General features: G+C 47.6%; 2 protein-coding genes across 6 annotated transcripts in view; one reads left to right on the forward strand and one right to left on the reverse strand.

The window, feature by feature from the left end:
• Positions 1-86: 86 nt before the first annotated feature.
• The window catches only part of HGSNAT (heparan-alpha-glucosaminide N-acetyltransferase), a 26,339-nt gene continuing 7,130 nt past the window's right edge, over positions 87-19,295 (reverse strand). The window contains exons 1-17 of one of the 5 annotated variants that reach the window (XM_032997754.2): positions 12,334-12,585; positions 11,940-12,079; positions 11,314-11,435; positions 10,444-10,513; positions 9,730-9,799; positions 8,556-8,662; positions 8,012-8,088; positions 7,351-7,381; positions 6,298-6,458; positions 5,807-5,922; positions 4,994-5,115; positions 4,270-4,396; positions 4,035-4,121; positions 2,769-2,846; positions 2,582-2,652; positions 2,334-2,446; positions 87-1,306 (exon numbers count right to left, since the gene is read on the reverse strand). In XM_032997754.2, the coding sequence (XP_032853645.2) occupies positions 1,125-1,306; positions 2,334-2,446; positions 2,582-2,652; positions 2,769-2,846; positions 4,035-4,121; positions 4,270-4,396; positions 4,994-5,115; positions 5,807-5,922; positions 6,298-6,458; positions 7,351-7,381; positions 8,012-8,088; positions 8,556-8,662; positions 9,730-9,799; positions 10,444-10,513; positions 11,314-11,435; positions 11,940-12,079; positions 12,334-12,579 (1,920 nt within the window). In that variant the 5' untranslated portion in view covers positions 12,580-12,585 and the 3' untranslated portion in view covers positions 87-1,124. Of the gene's footprint in view, positions 1,307-2,333; positions 2,447-2,581; positions 2,653-2,768; positions 2,847-4,034; positions 4,122-4,269; positions 4,397-4,993; positions 5,116-5,806; positions 5,923-6,297; positions 6,459-7,350; positions 7,382-8,011; positions 8,089-8,555; positions 8,663-9,729; positions 9,800-10,443; positions 10,514-11,067; positions 11,259-11,313; positions 11,436-11,939; positions 12,080-12,333; positions 12,586-19,295 lie in introns of those variants that run through there. The other 4 variants (XM_032997756.2, XM_032997759.2, XM_032997758.2 and 1 more) reach the window with 4 other exon arrangements.
• On the forward strand, positions 12,860-16,909 carry POMK (protein O-mannose kinase). Its single transcript, XM_009975885.3, has 2 exons — positions 12,860-13,172; positions 13,704-16,909. The coding sequence occupies exons 1-2, from the start codon at positions 12,885-12,887 to the stop codon at positions 14,475-14,477; spliced, it is 1,062 nt and encodes a 353-aa protein (XP_009974187.3). The 5' UTR covers positions 12,860-12,884; the 3' UTR covers positions 14,478-16,909.

Consider the following 19,295-nt stretch of genomic DNA (forward strand, 5'->3'; position numbering starts at 1 on the left):
ATTTATTTTTTTTTTCCAGACTGTTATACTAAGGTGCGCATCTTAGTTCCTTCTGTCTTTATACATACACAGAAAACATAGCAGGGTATTTCAGGTTTTTTTTTTTATTAGTGCTAGTTTGGAAATCACAGCATGAGTGAATTTCTGGAGTTTCTAGAAACTTATCTTACATTGAACTGGTCTGCTATCTCTTCCTTTTTTGGCTGAATTCTATTTGTTTTGCTGGTTTTCAGATTCAGGGCCCTTACCTAAATCCATTTATAAAGAGGATTGGTTTGACCCGACTTTGGTCATATCCAAGTGATTATACAAAGTCTGCACTCTTAGAGTGTAGCACATGAAACTCAGGCCTCATCAGTGCTAAAGGTGTGCAACACAAAGGCCCAGAACATGCACCAACAGGCTGCTGATTAATAAGCCAATAGAAGAGATCTTTGGCAGCAGGATCCTAAACCTAAGGTTTTGATCCAAGAGCAAATTGGAAGAACACAATGAAGAATGACCAGTTGAGTCACCACTTTCTGCAGCATGCTGTCACAAAGAGGTGGCCCTGGGCTTTCTCAGTCACTGCACTGCCCACCCAAGTGCAGGGCTGAGGATGCTGCTGGTGCTCCCAAGTCAAAAAAATGTGTGCCAGGAGCCAGGGTGGTGCAGGCATGGGGCAGGTGCCAGGGGTGTGCACAAACCCAGGCCGGGTGAGTAAGGGGGTACCTTGTCAGATGCAACAGCCATTCCCACAGTCCCATCCTGATAATAACCCCTTGCAATCGCCACCCAGATCCCTTGCAGTTCCTTTCATAAGCACCATCAGGCTGTCTTTGACTGCCCAGCTGTTGCAATATGTTCAGTTTCTCTATATGAAGGAGGGAGATCAGTAAAATATTTACAAAATACAGAAAACAGAAAGAGAGCAACTGCAGCAGCCTAAGTATTTGCTAAATAGGAAAACACTGTCCCTTAAATCACATAAAAGTCTTGATGACAGCTTCCATGGCATTGTAAACTTGAACTAGTATCCCTTTTTAGTCATACAGCCTAGCATGAGTGGCAGTATTTGAGGCTACTCCGCCTTATATGCACTTGCCCCATCAGAATCTAGGCCCATTACACTTTGACCATGTCTGTTAGATTTTCCAGAATATTCTTCTCCTGTAAAGTAAATAGGATATTATGACCCAAAGAGTTGTCGCGGTGAGGTTTTGAGTCAGATGCTCTGCGTGGGATTGACTGTCTTGCATCTTCCACTTAAAAGGGAAATAGTTTTCAAACACTTCGTGTCCAATGTAGACCAGGATTGAGTTCATTCCTGAAAGTAATCACAGGTCATACCATCTGAAAGAGCAGGTACGAGCTCGCTTCAGAGTGAGCAGGCAGAGGCATGCCAGGCTTACAAAGCAGAGTGGCACTGAGACAGCAGCAGCAAATCGCAACAGCTAATGTTACTTGCCCCAAAGGTGCTACACACGTGTGCGTTCAAATACAGTCTGAAGGGTTCTCTCCCCCAAAACATTTATCGAAAAGAAATACGGACAACTTATATGCTAAATTGAAAATATGACCAAATCGGCATCCTGCAATTCTATTGACAAGGAGAATAGTAACAGTTATTGTCCTCAGGGTGGCCAAGAGCCAACCTATTCGGTCAGATCTACTGCCTTTACAAACACATGCTGACTGCCCTTCAAAGCTCTGGGATTTCTGTTAGGAGATACAATACCATGCTGTGGCCCTACCCATCTTCCTGTCCAGACACCAAAGCGGCTGAAAGGTTCCCTCTGCCGTGGGTTTGCATTCTGTACTTGGGTGTCCGCCAAGAGCCCAGTGTGGTTAAAACCACAGGGGGATGCTTTGGGAGACAGGCTTATCTAAAAACACAGACACAGAACCTACACAGCTGCCCAGGGGATTTCATCTTCCACGTCTTCAGAAGTGGTAGTACTCTGCTGACAGGCCTTGGAGTTTCGCATTGGGTTACCCAAGTCTCAGCAGCCCTTTCCAAAACAAACTACGAACCAGCTGTGGTATTTTGCTTGGTACTAGGCAACTGTTCCCTGGGACCTTAACTCGGCACCAAACTGAGAACAGTCATTGGGCAATAGCAGCTTCCAGCCCTCATTTAAAGATCTGACAGTCCCTCTCTCCTGAATATCTGGCCTTGAATGTCCCAGTTCTATGCAAAGATTCAGTTCAGGTTAATCATTCTGACATCCTTCAGGTTACCTCATCCTAAATCCCAACTCTTTTAAAGACAAGGGAAGCACAGAAAACATCAAAGGATAGTATCAGTGCAGAAAGGGTTGGAAGGAATACATTTCTGCTATGATTTTACTGACCTGGGTAGAAAAATGGAGCACCCGACCACAGTCTCTTGACATCCACAAGGTAATATATGAGCAATAAGAGGATGAAGGCAAAGCAGCTCATGGTTGTCACATACGATATTGACCTACACACATTTTCAGTAGAAAGATTTAGAGAACTATGTGATACAGACATCTCAGTATAAGAAAGGTAAAACATTCTCCAAGGTAAAATAGTAATTTTAACAAAATCATACGAACAGTTGTATCTCGGTGCTTACCATAAGTTCTTGTTTATGGGAATAAACCCTTCTTCTTTAGAACATTTTGTCAAGATAGCAGAAATAATTCCCTGAAACAGAAAGTTGCTAAGGTTTATATAACCACTGCAATGTGTTTCAGAAATACTAAGTTTGTGTTACATAAAAATACACGTGTATTAAAGAGCTACATAAGTATATGTCTTACCATTACTATGCTCCACATGACAAACCGACTCATAATTTGTTTGTGCTGGTCTCTGTAGAGCAAGATAATTTTTCCTGCCTAATAGAAAAAGAATACAAAAAAAATGAATCAGTGCCCATAAATGTAACTACATGTCAAGAGCCAGATATATCTGCCACCAGCTACCTGTGCTAAGACAGAGAACATGAATAGGATTTATAAAAGTGGCTGAAAGGCTCAGAATGGGAACTCTTTTCAAGGAAGGGGCACGGATATTTAAATGCAACCCACTCAGCAACGGAGGTGCACCTTTTCTCCCTTCCCTACTGTTTTACCACCGAGGAAGGGGACAAGCAACTTTGTTAACGCCATGTGGCTGGAGCTCTGTCTCCCTCAGCTAGGACTGCACGGAGGAACGTCACCGCACGGACTCCCCAGCCAGCACCAGCAGCTTCTCCGCAGCGCCACGTTGCGCCCTGGCCTGCTCGGAGCACACGCTCCTTTCCACGCACCACTAACAAACGTGTCCTGGTGACTCACTCGTTCCTCAGTGTCACATTTCCCTTCCAAGCTCTGCCCCGCAGAGCTTCCCCATCAGTTTTTACCCGGCGCTACATGCGGTAACATTCCTTTTCCCAGGACAAGAGTTTCAGTTTGGTTGACAACTGCTGCACAAACAGAAAAGCCAGCAATGACTAACTAGAACTGCATCAAAGAGTGTCGTGATAGCCTGTTTTAAACACCGGGGTGAGCTGTGAGCTTTTGATGTTGGGAACGCGAATGTGAACCCCTGCCTCCCTTGTGCCTGGGAAGGTGAGCACACCCAGAGCACCTGTGCGAGATGGCTAGCGCTGTGTGTCAGGCGGAAAATTGGCAACGGGGAACCTGTGCAGCTGTGACCTTTAAAACCGTATCTTTAAAAGGGAGCTCTGAAGTCTATGGATCTCAGCCCTGTTTTCCAACACGCAGAGCCAGCCTACACCCAACATAAGCCCAACCTTAAAACAAGCAAAGGAAGTTTCTGGGTGGATATTTTGCAAACTTCTTGTGTCCATCCCTTACAAAAACTGAGAAGAAGTCTTGGTTTATCTAATGCAGGCTACTGCCAGGTAAGATTCCACTTCTCTGACACTTATCTCAGGCTAAGTCAGCCTGAAAGCATTGCTCTGGAAAAGGTTTTGTTAGAACCCGTCTGGATCTTAAATAAAGAAACTAAGTTGCCTCCCCACTTCCAAGATTCCTTCAAATCTTCCCATAATGGCACACAGACGGAAAGAAAAGAGGTACCTGCAGTCCCAGAAATGCCATAAAAATGGTATTTATGGTCCCCAGGATCCCTTCAGGATCATACGGCATCGTTGTTTGGTAAACCACCTTAGAGAGAACGCACTTGTTACAGGGCACCTGAGCAGTCCATCTCCCTTCCCTTCCACCCCCCTGCAGGCATAAGTCCCCAGCCCCTCCGGACAGCTGTTTTCAGTGCTCACCTGCAGCTTCATACTGCAAACCAAAAGCTACTTACACTTGAAGAGGGATGCTGATACATGTGCTTTTCTCCAAGAAGCAAACGATCGATGTAACCAGCTGCTCCTCCAGTGCAGTTGGGATAGTTTCCAAAGTCTCCAATGCCCCCAGGACCAAGATAACCCCTAGGACAGAAGCAAACAGGTTGTGGCACAAAGTGTTGGTATGCGCCACCTCAATAGTAGCTGGTCCACTGGCCCAGCACTCTAAATGCTCAATGTTTTCCCTGGCCAGAGGCACACAGTGAAACACAGGTCCTACGTGACAGCTGGCTGGTGGCCACCCTGTTTTGATCATCCCAGTGCCATGAGCAGCTGGGTTTAGAGACAGGCAGTATCAGGAGCCTAAAGCAGTGCTTCAGTTCAGGCCTGGCTACTTGGCCAGCTGCCCCAGCTGCTCTGCAGGTGCTGACCCTCTGAAGGGGCAAAGATAGAGACAGGGATGACATTGCCATGATCATGTATCGCTGATCACAGACCTCGGAGAGACTTTAATCCTCTTCTTTAGGTGGAAAGGAACAATGATGTCACCTTTATAACACCTAGTACTTTAGTACCAAAGTAAAGAAAGTTTTTTCACATGATGGATGCTTCCCTTAACCCTGCTGGCTTAAAAGCTCTCCTGTTCATTCTTTCCCTATGGCTAATAACATTTATTTTCTACTCAGTAGAAGAAAACCAGTCCGATGCCCCATGGAAAGTAGTCTGAGTGTAGAGTCTTACCTGGGACAACCTGGCACTGGTAGCAAAAAGGTCAGGCAGAGCCAAATCACTTCTAACATCAGAATGAAAATCCACTGTGGCCAGTAGGGGAGAATATCCTGCAGAGCAGGACATGGCATCTCCTGTGTGAGATGGAGGGAGGGGGATATTAGCTTGGCAAGTAGAAACCATGCCCTTGGGGACATCCTGTACTTCCTGGCAGGCAGTCCCCCAGATACAAGAGGGAACTGTTGTCATTACAAAACTGGGTTCTACCAATAGACCTTTCATCTTCACAAACAATTTCCAGACACTTAGTTACTTGGGGGAGGGGGAGAAACAAACCAAAACAAAAGGCCACAATGTTTTTTAGCTTGGAAAATGTCAAAAAGGAATTTTGATTCATGAGCAGAACAAAAGCCTTTTGGGCAAACAGACTCCAGAAAGGCCAAAAAGGAGTATTAATTTCCCCTGCTGTGAAAAAACACTGCCAAAATTAACTGGACAAAACACAGGCCACAGGAGTCAGCACAGAGATGCCTGTCCCTGGCGTCCTTTGGCAGTGGAAAGTCATCAGATGTGTCTGGGAATGCCTGCTTCAAGCACCATCTGAATGGATCGGTGAAATCTTCAAATACAGAGGTGATAAAATGCAGACCGGCTCACTGAAGGGTGCATGTTCCCTGAAATTTTTGCCAGGTCACGTGGTGCTACACACCAGGTAAGATGCTCTGTGTTTTCTCATCCTTTCTCGTGTGTTCTCTGTGCCCAAACAAGAGTGAAATCTCCCAACCCCTACTGCAGTATCACTTGTCATCTCCCCACATATCTCACCAAGGTCTCACTCTCAGCCCCAGCTCTTGCAAACAGGAGTTCGAGAGCAGCAACCACCAGGTATGTGAATCCCAGCCTCTGGAGCACCCCGGGAATACGCAGATTGTCCCACGACACTGCAAAACACGCAAGCAATGTGGAAGAGGAGCAGACGTGCTCTTTTGTAAATACAAAAGCTGCCCTTCTCCAGGGAAAGCGGAGACCCACTGCACTGGCGGGTGCAGGGAACGCCTCCAACTCTGCCACCCCACTTTCTGTAAATCATAACCCTGGGCAAGCCACCTCTAAGATGATTAACAGTGCTTGGCACAGGGGTCAAACAGAGAGAATTGCACCGGTGCAGAACTGAACAGCATTCTACACGATACCATCAAACTGTCCCCATGCAGTTGGTCAGTACAGCAAGGCTAACGCTGTTTTCTTAACAGCCCAGCCAAGGAGGCAAGAACAACAGTTGCAGAAATACAAGGAAGAGAACAAGTTCCACTCACATGGTCCAAGGCAGTAATTGGGATTCACGACTATGATTCCCAGCAGTATTAGCAGAAAAGTCCTCCAGAGGATTTTCCTGAGCACCTTCCGCTTGGAACTTCCCCACCTCAGCATGGAGCTGACTGACAACGATATTGAAGTCCCCATGATGAACACAAACCTGGAGAACAGAGCAGATGGGAAATGGAGCTGACATGTCTCGTCACACATGTGCGTGACAGCAAACACTACAGCTAACAGAGTAGCCTGCACTGGCCCACGGAAATGCATGCATTGAGTGAAAGTGGAAAACTTTATTTCTTCTGATTGCTGATTCCCAAACAACTGAGCTTGCACTATGGGACCTCTCCATCTCCTTCAGTGGAGGCAATAAAGTTCAGGCAAGTAACTGCATTCTGGTTTTTGCAGCAATACATATGCCACCAAAAAATTCCATTACCCAAAGTCAAATTAGCTTATTCAGAACAGAAAAACACAAGGTGCAAATCTATGATTCAAATTCAGAACTGACCTGCTCCTCCCCTCTAGATTAGGTTCACAGTCCAAATCCAGCTCCCATCTCCAAGAGTAACCACAACCAGTGTGTATTTTAGAGAAGCATGCTAGGGGCAGATGGGATAATCGCTTCCCTGAAAGACCATTCTCTGGTTATAGGGAGATTAGCTTAATCCAAAATTTCCTTGGCTATTTTATCTCTGGCTACACATCAGTCCAGCTTTGAATCTTGCCGATTGACTGCCTTCAACACAGCAGCATGGCAATGAGCTCCTCAGGGATACTGCATCTCCACCAGCAAGGTCACCCTGGGCGTCCCACTGACATTGTGTGGGGGGAGCAAGGAGGGTGTGGGGCAGCCAAAAGCACTTAGCTCTTCTACTGGTTCATAAGGATGATGTTGTTATCTGGAGGGGCAGATTCCTATCAACTGTTTAACACAAATTCACCCCTCCAAATACATATCCACATGGAGGCAAGGTGCACACAACATTCTCCTTGCAACCCTTAACATAAAGAATCATTTGACACAAGAACTATTCTTCAGGAAGACTTACCATGGAAACACCAGATCTGCCACTGTTAATCCTACAAAGAAATACAAAGGAGCACGTTATTTACCTCAAAACCTCCCTAAATTTTAACAACATTATTGTTGAGTTTCCAGAGGAATTGCAGGCTGCTTGCAGTTATTTGATGCCCCAAAATCTAAAACACGTTATAAAGAAAACTTACAAAGAGCTAATCATCTTCCTTCCCTGATTTTACCATTCTTCAAAAATAGGGTCAGAACTGATTGCTGTGTCTTGGGAAAGATTTCAGGGATGGGATCCTTGCTATTCTCCACTAGAACAGCACGCTGCCCAACCCCGTCCCCACCAGCTTGCCAGTCAAGGCATTATGTTTGCACAGCATCGAGCACCATCAGCTTGACTGTGGTCATTAAGCAACACAGAAAAGTTAAAGATAGGAACTGGTGTCAAAAATTAAAAGGTTACACACAGAGAGTGATCTGAAACCATCCTGTCACCGTGTGATGAGCAGGACTATACGCTGCTTTGCCCATTAACCTGACAGGCCAGACACCCTGCCGAGGCAAACTGGCACAGTGTCCCTGCCTTCAGCCGAGCAACAGCTCGCTGCAGCAGCTGCAGTGCTGACCGTATCTAGACACCGCTGCAGTCAGAAACCAGATTAACTCTCTCAATTGTACTTTACCGTTCCAACTCTCATGTTTGAAGAACCAGTATTTTCCTCCTCCGTAGTTAACAAACACCATAATTATAAGAGAGAGCCTAAAAAAACAACAACAAAAACACACACAAAGCATCACATGTCGATGAAATACATGTATATGAACACACAGTTAATGTTTATCCCCCATTAAAACACTCCTAACTGTGAGATCTGGTTTATTTTATTTTTAAAGCAAGACTATACACAAGGTTTCCAGCTTTGCCAACCAGGAAGCAGCGTTTCAAAGATCAGGAGTGGCAGTGAACCAAAGTAAGCTCCTCACATAGCATTTTCGCACAGAACATATGTTGTTCTTTTCCACCCTCTGCCACAACTTTAATGTTTCCTCAAACTAGATCAACTGCAAAGCGTTTCAGAAAATCCAAGAATTAAAACCTTATCTTCCAAGTAAACAGACCCCCTTGAACTATCCACCTGCTATATATTTCCACGGGCTGTCAAACCACCACTGGAAAAGTCTCATTCCCCTTGGAAGAGTCACTTTTGAGCAAGGTCTTACGCTCACCCTCGGAATGTGTCCAGGGAACGCAGCCGCTGCCGAGAGGCTGTGCTCCACAAACGTGGGGTAGGATCACTGCTAACAGAGTCTGCTGTGTTCGGGGACCCCAGCTCCTTTGGGAAGAAACAAGACACGTGAAGGGCAAGTCAGCAGCTGCATCAGCCGCCTAGGGAACAGAGGTCAGCAAACTGCAAACTTTCACCTGCTGTGTTTGTCTTTGTTCTCCCCATCCTCCTCTTCCTTTTGTTTCCCCACTTGCTACTTCTAACCCCTTCATGGCTCCACCATATTGCAATAATATTTGCAGATGCTCCACACTCCACCTTTGACCAGGGTGGAAACAACAAATGAGGTGAAAAGAGGTTTGAGACTCATGAGAGTTGGGTCCAGTCCAAAGCAGCCACAGACTTGCCATCACTGTGAGTTCTGCTTCACAACTGAGCTGAGCAGATCCAGTTGCTGACTCTCAAACAATCCATCCCATCCTCTCAGCACTTGTCTGACACCATGGAGAGATTGTTTAGAGAGCTAAACCAGCAGAATCATTTTAAATGCAGGAGTGGCTGCTTTCCAGTCGAGTTCTCTAAATCGCTGTTATCAGCCCCAGTGACAGCATAAGAAGCAGACATCACTGTAACATGGCTACGGGGATGAACAACTACAAGGACTGCTGCAGAGCTCTGCTCCCAAGTCTTTTGATTCTAGACAGGTTTGGACCTCCTAGATGTGAAGCCCAGATTGTGATGATCAATCTATATTCTAGTCCAAAACACGGGTCACATGGCAACGCCAGCTCTAGGGCTGCCGGAGAACTCGACTGAAGTGTAGATCCTGCTAGAAAGCTGACATTTCTTCCCTTCCCGTACATTGTCTATGTCAGAAGGGGACAGTATTTCCACCAACATGTTTGCTTCAAGGGAACTAAAGAGGGCTCAAAGCTGTATGTTCAAGACTTGCAAGAGCTCTACTGGGAATCCACTAGAGTTGCATGGAAACCCAGTCCAGCACTCTCCATTGATATAAAATTGCCTGCCTGACATCAATATAAGATTTTCCAAAGAGAACATGCACCAGGGGAGGATGATTAGCAATAAACAAGTCCCCAGATGTCTGGAGAGCGTGTGTTCCTCAGAGATGAAAACACAACAGAATGCAAATTAAAGATACTGTGGTCACTCACAGAATTAATCAGGCGATCAGTTTCTCTGGGGTTCAGTTTCTTGTAAACCCAGTTTCTGACTGGATCAATTCTGAAAATTAGTAACAGTTTAAAACATAAAACAAACCAATACTTTGTAGCCAATTTAATCTTAATACCAACTATTTAGCAGCATAAACCAGAAGTTGGGATAGTCCCTATTTCTGTTTTCCCAGCTCACGTGTGTAATACTGATGTTCAGCCAGTACTCGGGACCTCAGTTAAGTGCAGCAATGTAATTACACCACCACTAGCTCAGGTCTGGGGGCTTTATTCTCGGGTTGTTGGCAGGCAGGGATGACTCATGTTATTCAGTACACAGGATGGAAGGCTGCCTATGCTACACACGCTAAGGTCCCGCTGGCTTGTACTGCTGATTCAGGGCTAGACCCGGGACCAAGTCATGGGTGGGTGAGGCAGCGTGTGTGCGAGCTTACAGGGGACATCAGCTGCTCTGCAGCAACCGCTCTACACACAAGCTAACAAGGCTGCAAGAGATCCCTCAAGGGAAATTGTATCACTCTGTATTTATTATCAGACAGCTAGCGCAACTTAACTTGCACGTGGCAACCTGGTAACAGGATCTGATCTGCAAGCAGGGCTGCAGTGGGACTCTAGAAGCATTACCACATGCGTGTTTTTAAACTGGTGGCCCCACTTCACTTGCAAGGAGGTATTACAATACTGTTCACTTACTTCATAAAAAGGTGCCAGACAATCAGGATAGCAAGGATCCCCATGTAAACCAGGAGAGCAAAGAGAATAGCTACATGAAAGACAGAAGAACACAACTCTATAAACGATCTGACAAAACCATTCAGCAGCCTGGGCTTGGCCAAGCATGACACAAACATGACAAAAAGCCCAACCCACCAATCATCGCACCACCTTCTCCATGCAACACATATCCCTGGCCTGAGTCCCAGAGTGAAAAAAAAACACAACAAAACCCCAAAACAATCCAAACCAAAAGCACGCTAGTTTCAAAATGCAGTTCAATGACCGCACATCTCAGCATAAAAAAGGCAAAATAAAATCACACTGCTGGAAAACTGGAAGGACTGAGGAATAGCTGAACGTAAAGAATGGAAGAGACGTTGATGGGAGTTTGAAACAGCCTTGAAAAAGAGATGAATATCACAATGTGAGGTTTAAAATTAAAAGTGCAACAACAAAAATACAAACACTGTATGAATTGTTTCCCATTTTGTGAGAAAAGAAGAACAGAAAGAAGAAGAGGGAGGATTCTGTTTACATAGAGAAACATGCAGGGAAGCAGGAATTAACTATGGAAATATCTGTCTCCTCCTGGACACATACCCACTGATTTTTCTGGGCTAATCCCTGCTGCAAAAAGGTTGTGGTCATGCAGTATATCATGTGAAGAGGTCTGATCCTGGTCAGGGCCTCAAGACAGATGTATAAAACGTAAGATGCTGAGAGAGGAGCAAGCCCATGACACATCTTCAGCACAGCATGGGTGGCTGCATAAACCTTTTAGGAGGTTGGTTCTGCTGGGAGACATGCAAGTTGTAGAATGAAAGGGGAAAACAGAGCATTACATACGGAGGTAGCTGTTGATAGGGCCTTCATTGATGACTAGGTCACAAGAAACAGTTTTGGTGCTTGTACTTAGGGTCTTTACCACAAGGGAGTAATTGCCAAACTCTCCAAAATGATACTGAATCCTGCAAAGGATAGAGGAAATGAAACTTGCTGAGCCATCACCGCTATGAGCAGGCTACCACGGCAGCATCTGGGGGGCTGTAAGCTTGAATTCTTGTAGGAAAGGCAAGCTGAAAACTCGGCCTAACAGTGTGATCTCTCAAGGAGCTGCCTGGCTCTGCCTTTGCCAAGCATTACCCTCCCTTACCCAACACAGATGCTTTACCACACATGCACTGCCTACTACGTCACCAGTCTTCTTGAACTACAGACTCTGCAAGAGAAACCAGGTGCTCGCACACGCTGGCTCAATGCACACCATTTTGGCTCTTGCTTGTGCCTAGATACTTTCAGCACAATTACAGTGTACGCCACAGGTTACAGAAGCAGGGGGGAAGACTGAAACCTAGGTCTAAACAGTCAGGAAAAAGAAGGTGATGGGCAGGCAATAAATAGGTGCACGACTTCCAGGAAAAAAAAAAAAAGCATAGAGCTATCCAGGTGTTCACTGGGGCTGGGCCACATACTTGCAGAGCTCTCTGTCATCCACAGAGCTGTTGAGCCGCAGCGTGAGCGGATGTTGGGTATCAACCATTACCACTGCTGTGCCCGGTTTGCTTAGGCTCTCGTTGCTTGGTGGGACGAAGGCCAGGAGCTGATACAAGCACTGCGGGAGAAGAGGGTGAAGGGAGCTCGTGAGGAGGGTGAAAGGGGATCCTGCTTCGCGCAGCGGCACGGGGAATGCCAAGGGAAGCTGCCGAGGGGCTGGAAGGTACAACCAGAGCCAAGGAGCCTAGCAGAGCCCCGGGGGAGCGCCGGGAAAGCCCGGCCGCCCCGCCGAGAGCCGGGGCAGGGCTGGCAACAGCAGAGACCGGGGAGGGGGTGACCCGCACAACCCCTCCGCCGCTCCCTCCAGCTCACCTGGTGGCAGGAGCCGGAGAGGGCGGCGAGGCGGAGGCCCTGCGCGGGCAGCTCGTTGCGGACGAGCAGCAGGGCCTGGTCCATCCGCCCCGGCGGGGAGGGCCGCTCCCCCGCCCCCGCCCCGCCGCGGGGCCCGGGCCCGCTTCCCGCCGGCCGGGCCTCGCCGTGCGGCTGCGTGAGCCCCGGTGCCATCAGCAGCGCGCCCAGCGCCGCCGCCGCCGCCACCGCCGCCGCCGCCGCCGCCATGTCGCTGCGCTCCGCCCCGGGGCGGTGCCGCCGCCACCGCCGCCTTTTCCGGGGTCAAGCGTCCCCAGCCGGGGCGGCCGGCGGGCCGGGCCCTCCTGTCTGGAAAGGCGGGGGGATGAAGCGCGAAGCGGGCGTCGAGCTCGTAAGCCGCTGTTCACAGCCACCGCTGGCCCTTCCCGTAGGCCGCGGGCCCAGGACCGCCGGGGCCTGCGAGGCAGCTGCGTGGCCCGCAATGAGAAGACCCCGCGGACGTTCATCCCCGGGCTGGGAAGAGGGTCCTGTTTAGCCTCCGTCTTGCACGGAGAATGGAAAAGAAACCCCACTTCGTTAGGAGGGAGTTTCCTCCCAGGGAGGTGCCGTCCCTCTCGCTGGCGGTACTGCTTGCGGCCATCCTGCTCCTTAATGCCCTGCTCTACCTGTACCTCAACAAGTTCTACATCTCTTCGGGACGTGCCGAAACAGACCCCAGCCTGTGCCCTTTTGGGTATTTCAAATTAGGAGCGATGAAGAATTGTTCCCCATGGCTCTCCTGCGAAGCCATAAATAGGGAAGTCAGGAAACTCAAGTGTGTTGGTGAAGGCGCTGTGAAAAAGGTGAGTTTGGTTTTCCTTTCTTGTCTCCCGTGGATAAAAAGCTTTCACTGTTTGCTGGCTAATTAATGCCCATACTGCTGTTAAAATTATCCTTGCAGCAGCTAATTACTGTAGACATCCAGGGACATATGGCTACTGATAAGGTGCACAGAACATGTAGGAGACTGTGACTGGAGCCTTGGGCCACCTCCCTGACACCGAATGACGTTCAGCTAAGCAAAACCAGAGACCGGTGAAGCGCTCGTGGAGCGTGCTACAATCATGGCAGAATAAAACTTGCCGGTTGGGTAGTATGAAATAAATCTAATTCATCTGCATTGCCTTTCCAAAGAAAACATAGGAAATCGTGATGTAATTATGACATTGGTAGGGGCTTGCTGTGACAGGTACATGGCCCTACCGAAAGGCTCGGCTGTGCCTGGTGACTGTAATTTGCAGCTGTGAGTAGCAGTCACTCGGAGGTCAGCGGCAGCTGGTAGCAGTTGGTGGAAGGCTCTCCACATGTCTTACGTGTCTCTTGTGTGTTCTCAGGTCTTTCTTTCTGAGTGGAAGGAAAACAAAGTGGTCCTTTCACAGCTCACCAACTCAGAGCTGAAGGAGGACTTTCTCCACGGACTGAAGATGCTGAAAGCACTTCAAAGCAAGCATGTTGTCCGGCTGCTTGGCTACTGTGAGCAGCAGTTCACAATCCTCACCGAGTACCATCCTCTAGGCTCCCTGAGGGGCCTGAATGAAACTCTCCACATCCCCAAGTACAAGGGCATAAACACGTGGCATCGCAGGTTGATGCTTGCCATAGACTACGTGAGTGTCATTCGGTACCTGCACAGCAGCCCTCTGGGCACCTTAGTGATGTGTGACTCGAATGACCTGGACAAGGTCCTCTCTCAGTATCTCCTAACAAGCGACTTTCACATCCTGGTGAATGATTTGGATGCTTTGCCTGTTGTGAACAGGAGCGCTGGCAGGCTGGTGAAGTGTGGTCATCGGGAGCTCCGGGGAGAGTTTGTAGCTCCTGAGCAGCGTTGGCCATATGGAGAAGAGGTGCCCTTCGAGGATGACCTCATGCCTCCTTATGACGAGAAAACAGACATCTGGAAAATCCCAGATGTCTCCAATTTTTTCTTGGGCCACGTTGAAGGGAGTGACATTGTGCGACTGCATTTGTTTGACATCCATGCAGCATGTAAGAAGAAGGACCCAGCTGAAAGGCCTTCTGCCCAAGAGGTTTTAGACACCTACAAGAAAGTTTTAACTCTGCTCATCCGAGAGGCAGCCATGCCTGGTACTAGGGAAATGTTATAGTGAATCATGAGACAAACAACATACCGAAGTTGACGTCCTTCTTATTTATTTAGTTTGCCTGCAGGGCAAAATCTCTGTCCCCAAACTGAGAACAACTGAGCTTGTAACTTATGATTTAAAAAAAGTAAAATCCACCCAGTGCTGGAGCTGTGCAAGCTTCCCGTTGGCATGTTTCATCTACCATGGGAAGAGGAGGAAGGAGAGAAATGAAGTTGTGTGGGTGTGGGGGGAAATTAATTCCTTAAGAAACAGCAAATTTTCTTTTGCAACATTTACACAAAAACTCTCTTTAAAAAAAATTACACCAAAAAAAGAAGTTAGAAAAAAAATGGTCCACTTAAACTGTCAGAGGACTGGAGAGCAGAGTCCATGGCATGTCCCCCACAAGCTTTGTGCTGATTCCTGTGGCTTTGGCCCATGTCTTATCCACAAAGCCCTCATCCACTTCCCCATGGAGTAAAAGCAGTGGTCACTCAGAAAGGAATGCCTCAGTTCGCTTCAGATTTTGGTGAACCCCAATGCCAGAGCCCCAACAGCAGCCCTGCTCTGCTGGATGGGGAATAGGTTGCTTCTGGAGCTGTAGGGCCACTGCTTCATGTGCCCCGTATCCCACGCCAGCAAGCATGCGGCCACTTTGTAAGCAAGCAGATGATGGAGATCCTGAACAAACTGCTTGCAGACACAGGCTTTTGGTTTTCAAGCCTTTGCCTGGTGGTATTCTCAGATGCACTCTTCGGAGATGAAGCTGTAAAATAGGAGTCTCTTGCTCTTTTTTAATCCACAGAAATCCTGAGCACTTTAGAAAGAGCTGAAGCATGTAATTTTTAATTCACTTATCCTTGCTGAGTGTCATTGTGACTCAATGGAAGGGGAGAGAACAAGGAACTGAAAGACAGTGTGACTTCCTTCCACAACAATGAACATTAAATGTGAGCTTTGGAAAATAAAAGCCCTATATTCAGACCATACAACTCTATTGGGTCTGAATTCAAAGCCCACTAAGCATAAAGAAAGGCTGTTTTTTTGTTCAGTGTGTTTAGGATAAAGTTTTTGGTACCTACATGGATGTTACAACCTGGTACCAACAGCTGGAGAGGAAGAATAACGATACCTTAATGCAGCAGTAGGCTCTGTTTGGTGGGATTGGGATATACTTGTTCTCTGGTGAAAAAACACGAATACTATGAATAAGACACATGGACTTTACCACTACGCACCTGAGGACTTTCTGTTTTGTGGACTAGGTCTTTGAAAGACCTAAGGGTCTGAGATGACTTTCATGTTTTGACTTGAGAGGTGATTTGTAAGCAGAGAAGTACATGATCCTTTCCGCTGAAGAGTTTGTTTCTGTTCTTTTCTGTGCTGCTATTCCTCTTCACCTAAACAAACTGTGTTATGACTGCACTGAGAACATGCAGTCAGTTTGTATACATAACATTCAAACACGTGTGTTCTATTCCTACCAAAATTTTATTATAAATGGGAAAACTTTCCTGCAAATGACTAAATTCATACCTGATTTCATACAGCAGGGACCCTTTAAAGGCTGTTAATTATGGCTTTCTTTTCCTTCGGGGCAGTCTCTATTTTCTTAAATTAGCTAATTTTTGCCATTTTTCACTTGTGCACTTCCTTCCTGGCAGCTTTCCTGCTCAGGTTGTCAGGAAGGAAAGCTCAGAAGTCAGGGTCTCCAAAAGAGAACAATGATTTTGGACGCTTGCTGTTTGTTTTGGACTTTGACTCAAAATACCTTAAAGAATCCTGGGGAAAAAGAATGCTCTCTTGTAATTGCATCATCCAGTCCACGAACTCTTGAGTTGTTATTATTAGGGTTAGAGTTCTACAGTTCCAGCATGAATCCAGGATATGCAGCAGTTGGAAAAGCATCCTGTTACAGCTCCTCAAAGCCAGGGATCAAGTTTTGAAGGGCCAAGAGTCAAATCTTTTGCATTGTGCCCCCAGCAATAACTTGTTACCTCATGTATACTTGAAAGAAAAATCAGCATCTGATGGCTGTGAAGTAAACATACCATGCATTTTTTACGACAATAGCAAAGACAGGCAAGAAGAATCTGACAAGCTTCTTATGCTGGTCTCTCTTAGTTAAAATAAGCTTCTACTTGGATTCTTGCTCTGTCGTGCACCTTGCAAACAGCCATATTAATTTCACAGAGTGAAAAACACGAGGACAAATTCTGGTTCTGAATAATTATCATGGAGATGTTTCTCTCTGCATCTGGATGAAATAGTTACTTTTTCTTTTTAACAAAAGGTGTCTCCCTAAACATTAAGCCTGAGCAGTGGGTCCTCCACATGTCTCTTCCCTGTTTCCTCCCCTTCATCCTGTATGTTGTCTTTCCTCCCCTTCATCCTGTGTGTTGTCCAGCACTGTATTTCAGCAGGAATAAATTACATTTGTTCTAAATACAGCATTACAGAGCTTCAAAGTTTCTTTTCTGGAATGTTGTTTCTGTCTATGAGGAAACACTAGATGGCAGCATGAAGGTCAGCTTAGCATTAGGTATTAGCAGTGGCAGTCTCATGCCCAAACATAGCCAGGATGTATGGCCTTGGAACCAGTATTTTGCCAGCAAACTTCCATAAGCCCATAAAAGATTTCATTAGCTTTGCATTAGCAAGTCTGTAGTAACAAGACAGATAGATACAAAGGCTGACAGAAGAGCCACACATGCCAGTTGAAGGGGCTACCTCCCGTTGCTCATGGATTTGTGTGCTTTATTGTCCCTTTTAATCTCAATCTGGTGCAACCTCAACCAAGTTTGAGTGTCACCTCCTTCCAGCCTTTCAGTAAAATCAGAGGAGTTTGCACCCTCTCCATCTTTGCATTCTTCCCCACTAACCCCTTCCACAATCTCAAAATTGCATGAATCCCATCCTTCCCACATTTCTAGCTTCTTTTCTCTTAAAGAGGCAAGGCCTCACGGAGAGGGAAAAAGAGGCAGGACAGCCCTACATGCAGTTCCCTCCCCTTTTTCCGATTCTCTCTGCTGCTGGGCATTTCAGTCTTCACCACCAATGACAGCCTTGGATAAACATTCGGAGTCTTTGCTGCCTCAGTACAAGCAGCTCTTATATGTCTGGTGGAAAGCATCAAAGAATGAACAGGAAGAGGCCTGTTCACAGCTGCAAGCCCGCAAGCCCCTCTCTCCTCATCCATGTCCCAGCCAGCACTAGACCAGTGGATATGACCTCCCCTGCCAAGACCACTGCTCTGCCTAACTCAACAACAGCTGCTGGTTCTCATCTCAAGCTCAAATCAGGGACCCCACATTCCCTGTCCTTTCTCACAAAAAATGTTTCTCCTGGGATGGTTATTTCTTCACTCTGTGGGTAGTGAAGCGCTGGCACAGGGTGCCCAGAGAAGCTGTGGCTGCCCCCTCCCTGGAAGGGTCCAAGGCCAGGTTGGACGGGGCTTTGTGCAACCTGGTCTAGTGGAAGGTGTCCCTGTCCATGGCAGGAGGGTTGGGTTGAACTAGATGATCTTTAAGGTCTCTTCCAACCCAAACCATTTGTCCTGGTAGGGGCTGGCCTAGAGCTCCCGTTGGTCTGGCAGCGGGAGGAGCTGCAGCACCCTGAGAGCCCAGGGGCTCCCCAGGTCCGAGTGCCCTCACCTGTGTGCGGGGGCGGGGGGAGCACAGCTGGAGGGCTGGGCCCCGATTGGCCGATAGTCCATGTCATGTGACATTGCGCTCACTATATAAAGGCAGGAGTGGGCCGGGAGGGGCTGCCACTTCCGGGAGTGGTGCTGGGGAGCCTTGGTGTTTGGGATCACCGGCCGGGAGCAGGCGGGTGGTGAGCAGCTGTGTGGTACATTACCCGTTGATCCCGGTGTCACCGTATTATTCTGTTACTGTTAGTAAACTGTTTTTATCTCAACCTGCGAGTCTCCCTTTGCCCCTCTGATTCCCTCCCCATTCCCAAGTGGGGGGAGGGTGGGTGAGCGGCTGTGTGCCGTTTAGCTGCTGAGTAGGATCAAACTACACCACCATTCTATGATTCTATATGATTGACAGGTTTCCTATTGTATCCCTGTTCCTCTATCCCAAAAGTCCATCCAAAGAAGCTGCACAAAGACACAGGCCACGCAAGAAGGTCTGCTATTGGTGCTCAGCTCCTTCAAGAACGTCCAGAGGAGGCTCCCCAAACCACCCTAGGCGGTCAGTGTCAAGGCAGATATGGTCCAAGTGGTCCCAGGGCTTTTGTCTGCTGCCACCACCAAGACGAAGGCCTTGGGTCTGGCAGCTTGCCCAGGGACAGGACAGCCCTTTTGCTGAGGTCAGTGATTGGCATCACCTTGCCCTTCCCTTTTGGGCAATGCCTCCTCTGCCATCCCTGCAGCAGTCCTGCAGCACACCCTGCCCACCCCATCCAACCAGATAGACAAAGAACCAAAGCAGAGACTGTCTCCCAAACTCAAGAAATAGCACCTGGTTCTCACACTGAACCCCCCCCAGACACTGCTGTGCCAGAAGTGGAGGACACAGGGAGACCCAGGACATGCCAGCGGAGCCTGCCGACAGTCTGGCTGTGGGTGCCAACTATGTCAAGGCAGCTGGACCCACTACTGGTATGGTATGCTCTACCCTTGGTGCGATGCTGTTGCCAAAACAAAATCCCAGTGGATTTCCCAATAAAGTTTAGCCCTTACCACGTAGGTTTGTATCACAGAATACAGAATGGAAACAGCCTGTCTCAGAGCAGAGTCTCAGATTCAGTTCAAGCCCACTGCTCCTTTTTTTTTCTCCTCAGAGTCATCCAAAGAATAGCACTGTCAAGGTTATGCTGTTTTCCTTTCCA

Source organism: Tyto alba, unplaced genomic scaffold, assembly GCF_018691265.1.
Source record: "Tyto alba isolate M040663 unplaced genomic scaffold, T.alba_DEE_v4.0 Super-Scaffold_23, whole genome shotgun sequence".
NCBI lineage: Eukaryota > Metazoa > Chordata > Aves > Strigiformes > Tytonidae > Tyto > Tyto alba.

What these genes read in the sequence shown, in the direction of transcription:
- POMK (XM_009975885.3), top strand. Translation starts at nt 12,885, where the DNA reads ATGGAAAAGAAACCCCACTTCGTTAGGAGGGAGTTTCCTCCCAGGGAG. An exon ending in GTGAAGGCGCTGTGAAAAAG is followed by an intron (nt 13,173 to 13,703) that starts GTGAGTTTGGTT and finishes GTGTGTTCTCAG; the next exon opens with GTCTTTCTTTCTGAGTGGAA.